Here is a 17,708-nt window from a genome sequence, read left to right as displayed (position 1 = left end):
TTGTGAGCGTCTTCACCCATTTTCGTTACCTACCTTTCACAAGCTGTTACGTGACAGTTGGTTAGTTTACCCTTCAAGGGGTCACTCTGTCCGCTGACATTCAACTTATCTGGTTGAAGAACGTACAAATCAACCTTTCGATCGCACGGTCTTACGCCAAACTGCCCCATATCGACACCTTCCATGGGATCAGACTCATAAGGAGGGACAAAAGAAGGTGTGTTGGTATAAGGAGGTGGGATAATAGGATCTTGTTCGCCCATTACATCTTCGCCATTCGGATACTCAAAATTTGTGTCGTAATCAGAATAAATGATTTCTATGGGATCACCTGAAGTAATTTGATTTTCTTATTATATTGGGGTTAGGATTGTTTCATACCTTCGTCTTGGGCGTAAGCAATTGCAGTCCCGTAAGCAACTTGTATCTTAGCCATCAACAAAATCAAAAACTTCAACAAATACTTGAAAAAAGATTTGATAGGATCAAACGGTTTGACTTTATAACCGTCGGCACTATAATGACTCTTACTATTAGTACAAGCACCCTGATAGTCGTAAACGGTGATTCTCTTATATATGCGATCTTGCACAAGAGAATCCATTATTGTTCCATCAATCTGACCAAAAAATTGACCCGTATGTTCAGTTTTTTCCGAAATTATTACAAAACCGTTATTGTCGAGCACGTAACAATCGAGTTTGTCGCTGGCACACGTTTTATGACACGTTTCAGCACACTACAATTGTCATTATTATTATTATTTTTTGAAAAAGTGTCAAAATAGTTACCTTCGAGGTGATATTTTGGAAGAGAGACGCCAGTTTTGAGTGTTGATATTGTAGACCAACCACCGCAGCGGGGACCCTGTGGTCGTTATGTTCAACAAAAACTGCGTGAGTCGCTGTGATCAGCGGATTTTCTTGTAAATTACTATCAAAAGGAACCGAAAAGACAAAACTTTCGGGTTCAATTGAATGTTGATCAACTGCGCGTTTGTACCATGTTTCGTCCATTGCTTTCACGTTTGTTTCGCTAAAATGCCTGAAAACAGTATGATTTGGGGGTGTACTACATGGTGCCACTTCTAGTGAGAATAAACTAGAAAAATAACTTACGGTTGAGGTGGTTTTTCACCCGGACTGACGTGATCAGTCCATCTAAGGAGTCCACTCCTTGTAGCCACGAATGTTAAGGTTAGTCCAAAAATTTGATGCCCTTGCCTGGAAATACGAATGGTATTAGGTTCAATTCGTGAGCAAGAGTTAAAAAAGAAACCTAGTGTAACCTGAAAGGTGCAAAATCGAGTAATAAATAGGTTAGCAGACATTGAACTACTCGGGTCCCAGTTTACCTAGATTTTCTGTTGTTGCAACACTATAGTTCTTTTATAGTTTCGTTTTTCCACTTTTTTGTAATACTTACTCCTCCGGTTAGCAAATTAGAATTTAGAAAAAGTGGAAAAATACAGTGTTTCAATTATATTAAAAAGGTTGAAACTATATAGACTATTAATAATGTGAAGCATTTATTATTAAGGTAGTGGCTTTTACTACAACATGGGTGGACATTTTTTCTACAACAGTGCAATATTCTGCGTCAAAAAAGCATAAGCGTACAAGTCCAAGATAAAGAAGGTGAAGATCTTTTGTAACGTAAATACACCCTATGGAAAAAATTAAGTACACATAACTGCTAGATTATCAATGGCGACATCAATCGTGTAGAACAATAAACATAGACGAAGAGTGCAGTGAAAATTTTGTGTTGTACTTTTTAAATTCATAAATCTAGATTTTAAAGGGTATATTCTATTCTATGAATGACCTGTTGATTTTAGTTGGTACTGAATGACGTAACTTGGTAACTTAGACAAGTTTGACTATCGTTACGTGTATCTAACGAACTTTCATAAACTGAGAGGTTTGTTATTTTTACATTCATACAAGTGTAAAGTTAATTATCATTTTTGACAGATTTGACTAGTGTTTTCCATGACCTTCATAAGTTGCAGTGACTTTGTTGACTTGACTTTTAACAGATTATACTTAACAATGGAAAAGTTGTCATCAAAGTGTACTAATATTTAGTTGATTTAGTTATTCATCTTTTGTGTTTTTATTAACAACTTTTGGACACAATATCCTTGACCGAATCATAACTTAAATTTCTACAAAAATTGGACAGCGGTCGCAATGAAGCAATAAAACGGCAGCCGGAAGAAGTCACATGTCAAATTGTTGTTCTATCCGGAGGTGGCTTCGATCCCGTTTTTTGTGCATCTATTATTAGTCAGTCTGTCTAGAATAGCGGGATCTGAGTCACTTCAGATCAACAACTTTGACATCTGACATTTAACCGAAGATATTTTCGTGTCATTGCTTTTGTAATCGCGGTGCGGTTTTATACTGTGTTGTGTTAAAATATAAAGATGTAATTAAGTGTGTTCTGTTTCAGGTAATTTACACGTTCAAAATGATTTGGATCAAAATTTCCTCGGTTAATGATACCGTATGTCGGTTATTGACACATTTGTTATTCCCTGATGGTTAATAATAGTAATAATGAAGTGCGCAGTGATTTTGCGTGGTACGTAAGACACACAATGCGAGAAAATGAAACCGTTTTACGGAAAATTCGATCATGGGAGGTTTTATTACTGTGTAAAATAACATGAAGTGTGGGTGTTAAAATTCACCCACGAGAATGTCATGCGCAGTCGTTCTGTAACAAATAAACAATGTAGCATGTAATTCCAAAGGTGATTCTAATTTCCTATGACATATTAAGCCTTGGAGATTACAAATTTGTAAAGGACATTAGTTCCAAAAGTGTAGAGTATTGTTAAGTAAGTAAGTCACTCAGTCTATATTAATGTGGCAATTTATCTAAGCACGAAAATTCGGTGCGCTTGTTGCAAAATATTGCACTCTATTACGCTTCGCCATTAATAAATACTTCTCTTTCTCTAGGAATTATCAAAAAGACAACACTAGGATCTTCTTGATGGCTTTACCTTGTCAGCTGTCGTAAAAGTGTGCCAATAGGGCTAATGTGCAGAGAAAATTAGTAAATTAACTCGTTAAAACTAGTGCATTATTATATCACATTAGTGTCACAGAAGCATGCACGATATTTTTTCTAAACTTACTGAGTGTCTTCTGTTCGTGTATTGTGTCTTTCTAATTCTTCAGTTACCATGGCATCTAAAACAAGCGATTGTACAAGATTTTTGTCACCTGGAAAGTATCAAAGTAATAAATTTTTTTCAAGTTTGGTTTCTAAGTTACAGAAATATGCATCTTTGTCTTTTTTGGTTGTTTGATGGTGATGTTCGCGCTGTGACGGTGAACGTGGTCGTAAAGACATCCATTTCCATCCAGGGCGTCGACTTCTAGACAAAAAATGTAAGACCCGTTCTTCGGCCGTTCTAAACCACTGTTCGCCCGAAGTACCACTCGTATACTCACAATAGACCCTTGAAATACGATAAAGTTACACGAAACTGCTGCTTGTATGTAAAAGTAATTACCAGTCGGGATGTACTTTCCAGTTATTACCCTTGAAATAGTCGGTAACTACAATAAAAAGAGATTTGCAAAGCCATCATGTCGCTTATAGATACTTACCATTTCTTTGGCTATGTTTGATTTCTTGTTCTGCTAGTAATTCAAACATGCCATAATGTTCAGGGATCGCTAATCCCAAGGAAAATGGCGTACCCTCAATTGGGGTGTAAAAATATTTATGCCTTCTGGTTGTAACGCGGCGCTGGGAATTTGTTAATTAGTGTTTCTATAAAGCATTTACAGTGTAGACTCACCACATTGTCGTAATGGATCTTTACTGCTAATTCTGTCTCCCCTTCTTTTTGTTGGATCATTTCGAATCTCAGCTGCAACGGAATTATTAATAATTGATAGAAAACTCAAAGTTGGCTTACATCGAGGAGAACAGAATGGTTTTCCCGGGGCCCATTTTCATTTTCCACTAATTCGACTTCAGTTAAGTCTACCGAGATATATTGAGGTTCTAGAGTGTCCTCGTATAGCTCGTTACTTTGCTGCAAAAGGTGATGGTTATAAAGATGGAACGGCTGATTTGGGAACAGTTACCAAGGGCCTCAGGTCGGGATGGTACAAGACGTGGCCATTGTTGTTAATAATGAACGAGTATCCGTTTACCCCTAGCTGAAATACAGGGATAGGTTATTCCACGTTGTGAAAATTCTAAGTCGGGTACCTTATACGGCGGCACTAATTTTTTGATTTGATCGATCGAAACATCCGTCCCTACCACACCTTGTAGGTTAGCGACTCGTACCTACAATGTATGTGTTAGTCGTTTATTAATTTTTCTGCATAAGTGTGTACCGTGTGGTTTCGTCGATCAAAAACCGGAGTTGTAACGGTCGTCATCAACTGGCCCACTTTGTCGTTCAGAAAACTGTCAGCCTGAAATCCAAGTTTGGATTTAAGCTTATTGATTAGTATGGCACTTACTCGACCGCCTACATATGCGGGTGTCCACTGGATGGGATGATCAGTTTGATACATCACCATCGGTCGAGCTAAAACTTCAATGTAATGTAGAACTTTTTCATTAATTTCGTCAAAATTTTCGATTCGGGTGTAGTATCCTGTAACTTTAACCCTTAACCAAGAGCATATTCGTGTCGTTTTTTACCTTTATTCGCGCAAGCCATCCAGTGCATCTCGTGCACGCTACTCGAGTCTTTCCCCACCAAATACGTGAAAATTCTAACCGGATGGTGGGGAAAGTTATAAGTTTTAAAAATTTCTTTGTAACTGGATGGTGGTCCATCAGTGATTAGCATTATGGCTTGGTTGCACTGGCACCCTTGGCCCGTTCTATTATACTGAAACAATAAATCCGCGTCAGATAATCGCCCCGGCCTCATCGGCTCTCTTACTTTATGTAGAATTTCAAACCCTGTAACAAGCGCGGCTGTGAAATTGGCAATATTTTCCGATTTAAACGTCGCCAGAGACTCTTTCAACCACCGAACGTTCTCGTTGTTGGCCTTAAAACAATTTATTAAATTCCGCAAGTCGAATCTTGTCAGAACTTACTTGTACAAGCATATCTTTAAAACAAGGAACCGTTTCTTCAGTGATATCTGAGAATTTGTAAACATTAACGAAATCGTTGTCGCCCAAAGTGTTCAAAATTGATTCAGTTGTAGCTCTGGCGAGGTTAGATTTATGACCACTCATTGAGCCGGAGTTGTCAATGAGGATTACTATGTCTTTGGGCGAAGTTGCAGCAGAGACGTACCATGCCGAGGATCGAAAATCGTAAACGTTGCGCGAGTTTCTGGGACGTTGCCAGACTGTTGACATATCCTCAGGGGGCCACGCAATACCTGTTGAATGTATTTTTAATAGTTATTTTGGGTCAATGTGCGATTTATACAACAGCAGAGGCAGTTTTCCCTTTCGCTATTGTGTCTACCCAATGTGTTCACCATCAGAAGGTTACAACATGGAGAAGACACTTCAACCAAACGATACCCGATTTAGACGTTGGCGCTCGGGCTTGATCATCGACGATCTTAAGCGCCCTATTTTTCTTACCCCGATTAAGAAAAATTGCCTCCTCTTCAACTGAAAGAAATTTATTCGCCTCGGGCTTTCTCCTTAATAAATAAAGGCCAATATTCTATACCAACCCAGTAAGCTACAGACGTGGATCATCTTCGCCTGTTATTTACGTTGTAATGACATTACAATAATGCTACAACATTTTGACCAAAAGTGCCGCTTACTATAAAATCGGCTCCATACTAATTGTGCCGCGGTGTTAAAAAGTTCGCATACTATAGGCGAAAAGAACAACATATAACACACTACTGATCTAGATGCAAAAGATTGTTAAACCAACTGACTTTATCAAGTTGAAAATGAATGTTGACGGTTGACAATATACCTTAAATAATAATGATAGCCACTCTCGTTTGATTGTATTTTTCACAATGAGAGTGTTTGGTAGGGCCACTTTTTGGGGCCGGTATTATATTATACAGTCGATCAAGCAGCACTTTAGATTCAGCCGCCTAGAAACAATGTTTTCGGCGCCACATTAGCATAGAATAAATGCTAAGTGTGTCAAAGGTTTGTCCTATTTTTGCCTTTTTAACTCTGACAGTGCGTGCAAACGACACCACTATTTGGATAGGTCCATAAATTTAGTGATAGTTATAAAATAAGGCACCAAAATTGTATCCAATGTGTTGGTATTAAAACTAGAAGGCAAACAGTATTGTATACTCTCTGGTCTGGGAGAAGATAAGTTGTATCCGGTTAGTGACTTAGTTAACAAGTTACCAAGCCAAAAGTTACTAAAATTAGTAGCTCCGTGTATTAAAACAAATGCAGTCCCGCACAGTACCGTGCCTGACGACCTGCGATTGGCATTATTGATTTGAAATTGACATTACGTCAACGTCAAACACATTTATTCGTCAGAGAGTTCCAATCTGACACGACATAACACGAGAGACATGATGGGCACATAAAGCATAGGTCTCTGATGAAAAAACGTGTTTGAAGTTGACGCAATGTTTCCAGTTTTGATTTTTGTACTTCTATTGGTCGTTATTTTAATTAAAATTTTGTTGTAACTACATGTGCCTAATGTATTACATATGCCATAGATGGCGTCTGGTTAATCCAGCTTAAATTCCAGAGCCTACCCCGGTAATAAGTAAAGCATTGTAATATTAACGTGCTGCGTCAGTGAGAGACGAAGATAGAAATACGAGTTATGAAATGACAAAGATTGCCAAAGTTAGCATTAATTGAACGAAATAGAGTACCGTGTCTGAGCACCGTTGGCGTTATTGATTTGAAATTGACATTACGTCAAACACATTTCCACCCTGACATGACATTTCATGAGATACATGATACATTTAGGATGTCTGACGAACAACACGTTTGAAGTTGACGTAATGTCATTGTGTGTTGGTTAGTTTTAGTACGTTTTGGTTTGAAGAGGTGGGTAGCTGTTTAATTTTAATAAATAAAAAAACACACTGGGGTATAAGACTGGGACCAGTGTAGATCTCGCGCTTTTAATAATGTGTTTTGAAATTAATAAATTTTTGTCATGTCTCGCTTATTTCATTTCTATGTGTCGGTATTTTAATTAAAATTGTTGATGTAGAGATAGAAAGGTGCCTAATTCATTACATATTTCATAGATGGCGTCTGCTTAATCCGGCTTAAACTCGAGAGGTTAACCCCGGTAAGCGGAGCAGTGTGGTATTAGCGTTTACTTAAAAAAAAAAAAAATCTGTAGGTTTAAATTACGTCGTCTACGTTCACACAAAACGCATTAAATTATGTTTAAAATGAATTTATTTGGCGGATGATCGTAAACACTGTTAACGTTCTTTTTAGTCTCTTTATACGTTACTGTGCTTACTGGGCGCGTACGAACTTTAATCGATCCGCGAGCTTTCTTAATATTTAAGCCAATAAATATTAATAAGCTAGTTGCTTGCCTTACCTGGATATCTTCTTAAAAAACCGGTGGAGCTTCCAAAAAACTGCCACGAGAGCGATGGATCGTCTTCGTAATTGTGTATAAAAAGTGGATCTAAGTGTTCGGACCATTGAATCGCGTTTGTAACTTCCGCATCTGGGGACACAATATTTGTGTTTTTTTTTCTCAATTGCGTGTTTCTCTTACCGTAGTCCTCTACATTCGGTGGGATTAATACGGTACTAAGGCTAGTGTTAACGGGTAAGTGGTCAAAATGAGGATTTGGCGTAAGCGTCATTTCCCTGGTACCCTCAGCTGGTCGTCCATCAGGACCAAACGAATTCAGTCTTTTGGCATTGTAGTAACGGAAGGGTTGTCCGTTATCTGTTTGTGGCGTGAGCGCAGCCTGCTCGGCCGACTCTGTTATCCTCTGGGAAAAAGTCGCGTTTAGAGAATTAAACGCAAGGATATGACCCGACTTACCCTAACCGCTTCAATTTTGAAACTCATCATATTCTGTACCTCCTTCGCCATGTCCCTGATTAAAATTAAACCGTCTTTTCGAGCAACTTTAATATTTTCGTCGTGGTATTTCTGGAATAAATTAGTTTGTAAACAGCCAAGTTAAGGAATTGATTTTGATGGTCAACAGTGCGCAGCATATAAAATCCTCGCAAGCTCCAAAGCTTCTAATAATAAAACAACTGAGACCTACGGGAACTTTGGAAGCTTCAAACGTGGTTTACCGACATATTTCGGGATTATTCACTAACACAAAAGACTTATTTACCTCTGGGAGAGCTCTTGTGATATTATAGATTAGAGTATTTATATAAAAGCGGTTTTGTTTGAGCTCGGATCAAATGAATGGCGTTTCGACCGTTGCCACCAAACTTATTAAATCCTCGAGTGATTTAGTGTGATTCACTCTATTGAAAAACTTTTAATTTTTCAAGATTTATCCGCGAGCATACTTTATGAGACAAAGCTAAAAATGACAAAAACATTGGATAATGGTGAGCGACGACGTCGAGATTGGAAATTCAATTAAATTCGGGGAGGGTTAATTTCACGATATTCATTGTAAGCTCATAACCGAGAATTTCGATTCGTATACCTTCCAGGACCAATTACTGTCATTTCAATCGAATCTTCTTTTTATTCGATCACTTCCACTAGACTTCTCCACTGTAAATAACCGCATGCTCACGTCTAGATAGCGATTCTCAATTTATTTGTTTTAGTTTCAAATTGTTGCTCAGATTCTGATACGAACACAATTAAATCAGACGCACTTTATACCCAACTAGCACACAAATCTTTCAACACTTATCCTACCGGTGATTTTTTAAATATTTCTCTAGTTACCCATGACGCTTACGTCAGCCCAGCCTTAACTTACTTGAATTACTAAATCAACAATACCAAACTGCGCCGAATTACTTGATTAATCCCATTTGTATTGACTTGTCTGTGTTAATCGTATACAAATCTTTTTTAACAATCGTGTTGTTTGTTGAAAGTGACGAGGAATTAATCCCCTTACACTTAAGGTGCCAAAAATCAGGACCTGTCTGTGTGAAACTTATCTTAAAATTTCATTATCGACCTTCTTTAATATCCTTCTAGTCAAAAAATGTCACCAGAAGTGGAAATATATCTTTGTCCCTAGGTTGTCTCCTGTCGTCAAGAACAGGACTTGTCTGTAGATTGACTTAGTCTACTTTTTTACATTGGTGTTGACAAAAGATTGAAAAAGATCAGTGGCCTAGTTGTAAAATTGAACCACTAAATTCGTGATGGCGCAGTTTGGTCTCCCTCTCAAACAAAAGGCTTTAATCGGCGCAGTTAGCTTATATCGATCCGATGTGTTTAATTATAAGGTAAGTAGTGTAGTCCACGTAGAAGTTTAGTGGTTATGAAACAATAATAATATAAAATAGACGAAATAAAGCGATGCTTTGTTCACTGGTTGTTTCAAAGCGTATCAGACCTTGGTGGAAATTTGTCAAAATACCATCGTGTGAAGTAGGTTGCTTCGGAATGAGATTAATTTCGAGAATGATTCCCTCAAAGGGTATGTTAGTTAGTTTTATAAGAGATTGTTTAAACTGAGAGGGTCTTATAGCCGGAAATGTTCAGTTCAGTTAACTTTCCTATTACATCACTTCTAATCCAGTTTGGGAGTAGTTTTAGATAACTGAGAAGTCGTTGTACTAACAAAAAATAGCATTTGTTTTCATTTTAGTGTCACTAAAATAAATCCAGTTGGAATCGTAGTAGATTAGTGCTAGTCGGGTATTTCAGAATTTTTGAGATGAAAAAATTAGTCAAAACTCGACGTCAGCGTTCATGCAAAATCGGTCTATTAATTTAGTTACACGACGCGATGAAAGCGACTTCTGAAAGGTCCTGTAGTATAGTGATTAAACATGAATACCTTTGCAGTGGAGCCAATCGAAAATTTTATAAGCTTCGTGTGCTTTAATTGGAAAGGGAGCGGATAAATTCTATGCTTAGATGGTTCCACTTGTACAATGTGACGTAAAAATTGCTCAAAGGCCAATAATTTGGAGATAAAAGTGGATATTATTGGAAAATGCGCCAAAACATAGACGCTATTGTATTTGGTTGTATGAGATGGGTGAGCTGTAAACGTCGGTTTGAATTGGATCTCTCAACTTTTATATATGGGGATCGTTGTTTAAGCATCCTTACCCTCTGTAACTCGTTCATTCTTGTCAACAATTTGCCGTACTGCCACAAATCTACTCCAAATTTGAGCGCCCAGTTCCTTACTCTAGAAAGAAAAAAGACAGAGATAGTTATCGGGTTACGTCAAACCTGTGTGTATGTTATGAATGTTGAAACGCCGAAAGTGTATAAAAATCACCTCGCAGTTGAGTGGAAGCAAAAAATCTATAGAAGGGAGTTAAGCGAATTAAAATGCGCGAAACGGTGGGTATTTTGCCGAAATTGAAGCACATTAGTGCGTGGTATTGATTGGGGCTGTAAAATTATGAAGGTATAAGCATTATGAAAATTGTAGATTACGGCATTTCTCAATCTAAAAGGCAAGAATAGTCCCCTCTAGCCTGGCAAGAACGATAGTAGGGGTAGATCAATACACCCTCTACCTCTGGCATAACATACCCTTTCCTGTCTTATGCTCTGACCCTTGCTGTCCTACGGGAATCACTTCTTGGACCCGACACATAACAATATCTTTAAAAATTGCCCTAAGTTATGGGGGTGGCACTAATGGCAACAGACGCGCCGCGTCTGGTATAATTATGTCAATGGTTTTTCACGCGAGATTTCTCTTAACCTTAAATCAACAAAGTATAAAGAGCTTGTTTGCTCGCTAATGAATAAATTTCCCATAGTCGCTGCAAATTTATGGTTGCAGCGAACGGCGGCGCAAAGTAGGAAAAAAATAATGCCTTAGAAAAATTATATCTCAGAATTAATGGCAACTGCTAAGGCGAAAAGCAAATCACTTTAGTTATAATGACGAGACGAGTTTTCGCTAATACTGAAGTATCGAAAAATTCCCGAAACTAATTCTTGTAGTTCGTTTTCGAAGTGACAGATGTTACCTTCCAACATCCCGAGACACAATTGCTCCAATTTCAACCAAACTGCTAGAAAAGAAAAGTTATCGCAATCAAAATACAGCCTACATGCTTTCCCGCTTTAAATACACCAACCTCATTTCCAACTTTAATTATTTCTAACTTACTTGAGACTTTACTACACTATCTACTAGTAAGTAGAAACTGCTAGTTTTAAACGCACGCAAGCTACCTTTACCACGACCGTTGAGAAAACTGTTCATTATATGTGTGCGAAATGAGATTCCAGACGCGTCGCTAACTACGCCTACAGCCACCGCTGCAAAAACCTTATGACCGCCAACGTAAATCGATGAACACTAAGTCAAAACCACTATTCATTTCAATTCAGCACAATACTGCAATACTTTATGAATAAGTAACACATAAAATATCGACATAATTCACGTTACAGCAAAAATTGTTAATGATTTAAATCATGCCGCGACAAAGCCCTTTTAAAGGAAATAATCAATGGAAATGGCGTGACATTAATAAACACCTTTGTATATTTTATCGGAGCATTAAGTCCATTATGGCAGAGCTTTTATTTCGCTGTATTATTATTATTATCACTACTTTGGTTGATTTTGGCCAAATCATGATAATAAAAAACTCAATTGCAATAATAATGTTAATTAAAACACTAGTGCGATATACGATTTAATAAAGTCATTTGCACAAAGCACACGAAAATATCTTAGAGATTGGGACAAAGTGAAGGAGAACGGCCAAATTTATGAAATATCTGAAAAACATCGCGGCCTGCATGCAAAATTGGAAGGGTTCAATATTCTTAGAAAATTGTAGCGGAATTATTAAAAATTCTCTGCCGATACATTATAAAAAGACTGATATGAAATTTTATTCTAAATTACATTTTTAAAATTGTGGAGGAGAAAATAACAGTCTGAATACTTGTCTCCAACGTAATCAAACTGGAAACTGGAGAACTCTGTTCTGGTTGTAAAAACAACGGCGTCTGCGGAATAATACGTCAGACACTCTGTACAGACAAAATTGACCACAGGAAGTGTCTAAATTCACTTCAAACATGATAAAATATTTAAAAATGGCAGCCACTAATCACTGTTAAATATGCAGGAGTGCTCCAGGTGTATAAACAAATCATTAGGTGCACTACTTCAATTTTGATTCGTCGAAGAGTTGGGTTGACAGTTCTTCGATAAAAATAAACTCGAATTGTAGCTGTTCGTGTATGAGTTATTTATATATTTTTTACGGAAAACAAGACATCCGCTAGCAGATTTTAATATACATGGTGGTGTGAAAAAAAAAACTGATTTAAAGTTGGCTGTGAATTGAAATCGTTTTCAGTTAGTATGTTTTTTACCTTCTGAACGGCAACGTAATACTGAAATAAGCTAACCACATTTGTTCGTGTCATTTATATGTAATGTCTGTGTTCGTTCAAAATTATCTTAAACAAAGCTACCAAAATTGCTTATAAAAAATTCATTCGTATCAATATTATGTGAAACAAAGGTTTATGGGTTTATTGATTAGTCGTATTCACTCTACAAATTGCTTTTTATTAATGTTATGTTGTAATAAAATTGACTATAAACAGTATGCGATTAGTGGGTATTATACAGGTTTAAATAATTTTTGTTCAAATACGGTTATCGATGTCGTAAAACGAAAACAAAGACATTTGTGTAATAATAATAATAATTATTGTATTTTAATAATTAATCAGGAACAAGTCTGACCAAAAATAATCACATTTCCACTTTCAGTACGGGAAAGAAAGCTACAAAATAAGCGCTTTTTTATGGAGTGTTCACATAACCCGTTACAGGAAATCGAATTTAATAATCGCCAAATGTTTGTTAGTAAATAACTGGTTACGCGCGCGGAATTTTTAATACAAAAATGCCATCGTGATCAAGTCATTTAAACTGATACCAACAGAATTTTAAACAAGAGATACTCAACTAATTTTAAAAGTATATATTTAATTATTTTACAATATCAGAGACGCGATAGCGTCGACATGTCGACAATTTAGACAACTGTGCCCCTTATGACTGAGTACACAAAGGCGACAACTGAATTTATCTAGAGTGACAATGAGTAAATGGTCGTCGAGGTGGAATTTGTGTTTGTACTTACGGTTGTGTTACTTAGGAGTTTGTGTGTAATTTTCTTCTATGTTTGACAAACGACAAACTCCAAACAGCAGTTATTTTAGTGATTTAACATAAATCCTGACAGTACAGTTTCAGTAACGACGCTTCTGAAAATGATTAAAACAAACTGAAACATAGTGCAGGAAAAACACCGGAACATTCGACCCCAGAGGGTAATGAGAATTCTGTTCACAAGTATCATTTTGGTGCCCGGAAATCGATCTTTAAGTAAGATTATATTTTTTGTCATTCTGGTGGAAAACAAACTTTGCTGAAGGAATTACAGTTTGCGAAAGTGATTACACTTTCGTTTAAATTTTGATTTCTGTGTACTTACTTAAGCATCCTGCTGTTCTCGTTTTTGATTACATGCGGAATTCAAGGGGTGATCTTGAGCATAAAAATTATTTGGTGGTAAATCACGTTTTAAATGGAATTGGAAATTGAGTTTTCGTGTTTGAAAATACTCGTACCGATTAATCCACGTCTTAGTTTTCTTTTATAGTGGAGGGTAAAAGTTAAGTTTAATGACAATTTCAGAGGTATATAGAGTACGTTTTGGATGACTATTTAATATTATTCTGTTGATCCTCTTGAAAAAATTGATGACGTCATCTTGGAATTTCGTCGTAAATCTCATTGAAATGTGCGGCGTGGCAGGCGTTACCTTTAGTAGGGTGAGACTAATTGGAAATTAATGTGTTAGTGCCTGAAAACCAGCTTGAAACTGTAACTAAACAAGGTAAACTTATTAAGTGTGTATATCGACAATTGACAATCTGGCGCGTATCTCCATCGTGTGTTATTTCCTCTTTATGAAAGATCCCATCAAATAGATTAGTAATTAACTCGCATTAGCGCGCTTATAAGCGATCGAGTGCGTAAATAATTTTTCAGCTCGAATAAAAGCAAAATGAAAATTTTTAATTTGGTGAAACCGACGTAAAAATATCGACAGCGACGACACGTTTAATTGAATTCGTTTAATGAACATTCTTTGTCGAGAAAAATATGTAAGTTATTGGTTATTGTGCGTGAGTATTGCGAGATTGGATGTTTCGCTCAAGCGAATTTGAGTAACTTTTCACCTGTTCTGCGTTTCGTCGCAGTTTCGTCTTATTGAAAAGGGGATGAAAGAGAAAAAAATTGTAATAATTTGACGAGAATATGACAGTAAGATTGAATTTCGTGTTTGTGTTTGAGTGGTATTAGAGATTTAGTTTCGCGTGGCTTAGAACTTGAAAGAATGTAATAAATGTGAGATCCGTTTGTACAGTTGTGTACAATAAAATGAAATTTAATAAAATGTCGTTTTAATAAACTGACGCATCGAAGAGAATGCAAAGGTCTTGAAAAACTGGTTATAATTAATGAAAAACTTGCCATGGAAGCACACTTTTCCAACTATTATTAAATAGCAATGGCGGCCGCATTAAAAGACTTAATGGCAAACATGTAGAAGGTGATTAGAGGCAAATAGCTGCCATTAAACATAGCTAAGAACAATCAAGTGTTGGTAATAAAGAAAAAGAAGCTTATTTGCTATTTTCCGCAAGGAAACTCTTAGTTTCTCAGAGGTTTTCGATTCATTAACACGCTTGTTATTATTATTATTATTATAGTAACGTTTTATTACTGTATGAATGTTATGCGTGCCGTTTTTGCATTCGAAATATGCGAATAAGACACGTATTATGAAGCAAGTAGTTCAATATGCGAACATTACAGCATTGTTTTGTGACAAATGTCTGTAAAACAAACTTCACAACCATTCTTATGCGTACGGCGTTTCGCGAAATTTATTGCTTGGGTGACAAACGACACAATTTAAAAAGTACAAAAAGCCGGATTATAATTTTATTATGCCAAAGTAAGCACGTTCATAATAGCCACAAACAAAACATGTATGGCAAAGTGCCGCCTACCGTATAGTCGATTTTATATAAAAAACGACGACCGATTTCAACGATTTAGTAAAAATTTGACTCTCTCAAGAGGGACTGGAAAATTATCCGTAAGAGTTTTTCTCGGTGATTTTGTTTTAGAACCCCATTAAATTCCAGAGAACACAAAATCAATAAGTATCTTGTATAATATGCAAATAAAAGCGTTTTTGAACATAAACAGGTGCAAAGACTTAATCATAAGCAAATAAAAGTTTTATGGTGGTGTTGATACCGCTGCACAATAAGTAATTTTGGCGAATAAATAATAATTTTTGTCGTCGGGAGTTGCAATAAGCGAAATCGTGGTATGTGCTTGTCAAATATCAGTTTTATTAGGTTATGGGGGTAAAATATAGTTACTAAGCTTGTCACGTTTGGGGGATGACTACCACCCGGAAGTTTTACACGTGATTCAGATTTTCGCTTATTTAATGAAGTTGTTTCGTTCGGACAAATTCCAATTGATGTACAAGTTTGGCAAAATGGAAAAATTGTGTTTCGGTCGAGGTTGATTGAAAGGAACAGCCACAAAGCTCGGCAAAGAGGGGGAAAAATTCGAGCTCCGCGGCTTTAATTGCGTATTTTGAGCAGGTTATTACGTCAGAGGGTTATAAGATTGTAGTCTTACTCGTTATGGGGGATGTCTTCTCCCTGATCCATGAATACTGGATAAATTCTAACGAACAAAATAATCATCACATAAAATAGTTTTTTGAAGGTCCTACTTCGCACAAGACTCTCACACACCATGTTCACAACAAATTTACACTACTTCCGGTCAATCTGCGAGGGTTAAGCGGTATCGAAGGGGCATCTTGATCAGTCTTGATTTACGGTCGGCTCTTGCATCGTTTCGCCTAGTTTTTACCGGTCGAAGAGTCACTCGATTCTGCTATTTTCACATGTTAATTTCGTTAGAACCGTGAGCAAGGGTGAATTGTACCGGTGGCGTTTAGGCTGTAGTACACACCCCGAGTCGGCCTAATCTATTTGGGGGTTGCATTCTTGCGCCGACGCCGCCCTCACTACATTACGGAAAACTCCAATCGCACCGGAGCGCTCCGTCGATACCCCGCCGCCGCTTCCAGGATGCGTGTTTCCACCAACCTGCGACAACAAACACGGCTCCCGCTCATTTCAATTTATGCCGCTTCAAATTCGCGTACTTATAATTGAAATTAAGAGCGGCAACCGCAAATTAACTTGTTTACACACACAAGTCTGAAAAAATTCCATCAACGTACACTAAAACACACACATAGTCGATTTTCTACTTTTATCGTTTAATACGAGCAACCGGCTGACGCCGCTCGCAAACCGGTTGCCCGTCGCGATTCGAGCGCGCAAACCGGTTTTGCGCGGATTCTGTAACGTCAGCGAAATGCTAATTTGCTGGAGTTTTCGTTGATCCCGTTTAATTTAATAATGTATTAAATCGTCCATTTGCTAATCGCGGCCTTATTAAATCCAATTAGCGCCGTATGATCGGACGGACAAGGTGATTCGGCGTTTGAAATTTCGCCGATCTGATTTATTCCGGGGATATTTTAGTATTAATCCCGGCTGCTCCGTGAAACTCTCGGAGGTCTGAAATATGCGTTGAAAAATACGGGATCGAGGGAAACTTGGGTATCATGGGTAATTGTCGCATTATGTAATTTTTAGGCCGGTTTCACCGCCGCAATAAATTAAAACGTGCAGTTATTACCGAGACGTCGGTATGAGTCGGAGATAATCGTTTGATGATGGGCGCCGTTGTTAAAGTTTCGTCGCTACTCCACTCTTGTTCCATTCTACCAAGTTTTCTTTGGTCCTTGTGATGCTTCTGATCGCATTTTCGACCCCTTTCACTAATCCATAGGTCCACCTTTTTGCACATCGACTTCCTATTGCGGGCGTCGGACAGACGAACAAAACCTGTCACTCACAACCTCGACCACTTCTATATTGCCTTCTTTAAAACGTACTTAAAACGATCGTTATCAAATTTGAGATTCCACAAAGGATGGCTGAAGAACATGTTAATATTCAGGACCAAGCTACTATATTTCGGTGCCCGGGTGCACTCTCCGTCCGACGCTTGCTAACCGTTTTAAATTTCGTTTAACCAAAATAAAATACTGATCGTAATTTATTAGCAAAATGATATTCAAAAACAAGGGTGCCACTCGATTAGCTTTAGCATTTTGCAAAATTAATCCAATTTAGAGCGTTATTCTGTTCTCTAAATTTGAAGCTTTAATATTACAATAATCTCTGGACGAATCGGATAAATTTAACTTTTACCCCATATTATAAAGCTTTTCGGAGCATCTGCTAATTAAATAGCTAATTAAAATTATACAAAACGTTACAATACCCGTATTATTTGAAGGAGTAAACCCTTTATTCACTAATATAACCGTATTAGATTAACAGGACGGTGCTGTCAAACCAGATTACTTGTTTTTTAAATATTTCCTCTCTGGCGCCATCTATACCAAAAG

At 37.3% G+C, this 17,708-nt stretch overlaps 1 protein-coding gene across 7 annotated transcripts in view; it reads right to left on the bottom strand.

The window, feature by feature from the left end:
* LOC135141855 (voltage-dependent calcium channel subunit alpha-2/delta-3) overlaps nt 1-17,708 on the bottom strand; it is a 92,917-nt gene that overhangs the window by 1,607 nt on the left and 73,602 nt on the right. Inside the window, exons 1-23 of one of the 7 annotated variants that reach the window (XM_064073389.1) lie at nt 15,851-16,264; nt 10,228-10,309; nt 7,993-8,103; nt 7,717-7,939; nt 7,534-7,665; nt 5,094-5,386; nt 4,934-5,044; nt 4,687-4,879; nt 4,503-4,639; nt 4,374-4,454; nt 4,243-4,323; nt 4,116-4,190; nt 3,944-4,063; nt 3,824-3,895; nt 3,630-3,771; nt 3,533-3,578; nt 3,291-3,478; nt 3,152-3,239; nt 3,017-3,049; nt 1,119-1,223; nt 792-1,044; nt 382-739; nt 34-319 (exon numbers count right to left, since the gene is read on the bottom strand). In XM_064073389.1, coding sequence (XP_063929459.1) covers nt 34-319; nt 382-739; nt 792-1,044; nt 1,119-1,223; nt 3,017-3,049; nt 3,152-3,239; nt 3,291-3,478; nt 3,533-3,578; nt 3,630-3,771; nt 3,824-3,895; nt 3,944-4,063; nt 4,116-4,190; nt 4,243-4,323; nt 4,374-4,454; nt 4,503-4,639; nt 4,687-4,879; nt 4,934-5,044; nt 5,094-5,386; nt 7,534-7,665; nt 7,717-7,939; nt 7,993-8,103; nt 10,228-10,309; nt 15,851-15,972 — 3,332 coding nt within the window. In that variant the 5' untranslated portion in view covers nt 15,973-16,264. Of the gene's footprint in view, nt 1-33; nt 332-381; nt 740-791; nt 1,045-1,118; nt 1,224-3,016; nt 3,050-3,151; nt 3,240-3,290; nt 3,479-3,532; nt 3,579-3,629; nt 3,772-3,823; nt 3,896-3,943; nt 4,064-4,115; nt 4,191-4,242; nt 4,324-4,373; nt 4,640-4,686; nt 4,880-4,933; nt 5,045-5,093; nt 5,387-7,533; nt 7,666-7,716; nt 7,940-7,992; nt 8,104-10,227; nt 10,310-10,662; nt 10,682-11,251; nt 11,269-15,850; nt 16,265-17,708 lie in introns of those variants that run through there. The other 6 variants (XM_064073391.1, XM_064073392.1, XM_064073390.1 and 3 more) reach the window with 6 other exon arrangements.

The sequence above is a fragment of the Zophobas morio genome, unplaced genomic scaffold (genome assembly GCF_036711695.1).
Source record: "Zophobas morio isolate AGI-343-1 ecotype UQ-CSIRO unplaced genomic scaffold, CSIRO_AGI_Zmor_V1 ptg000044l, whole genome shotgun sequence".
NCBI lineage: Eukaryota > Metazoa > Arthropoda > Insecta > Coleoptera > Tenebrionidae > Zophobas > Zophobas morio.
The sequence above is the reverse complement of the archived record's forward strand: the minus strand, read 5'-3'. Positions and strand labels throughout refer to the sequence as shown.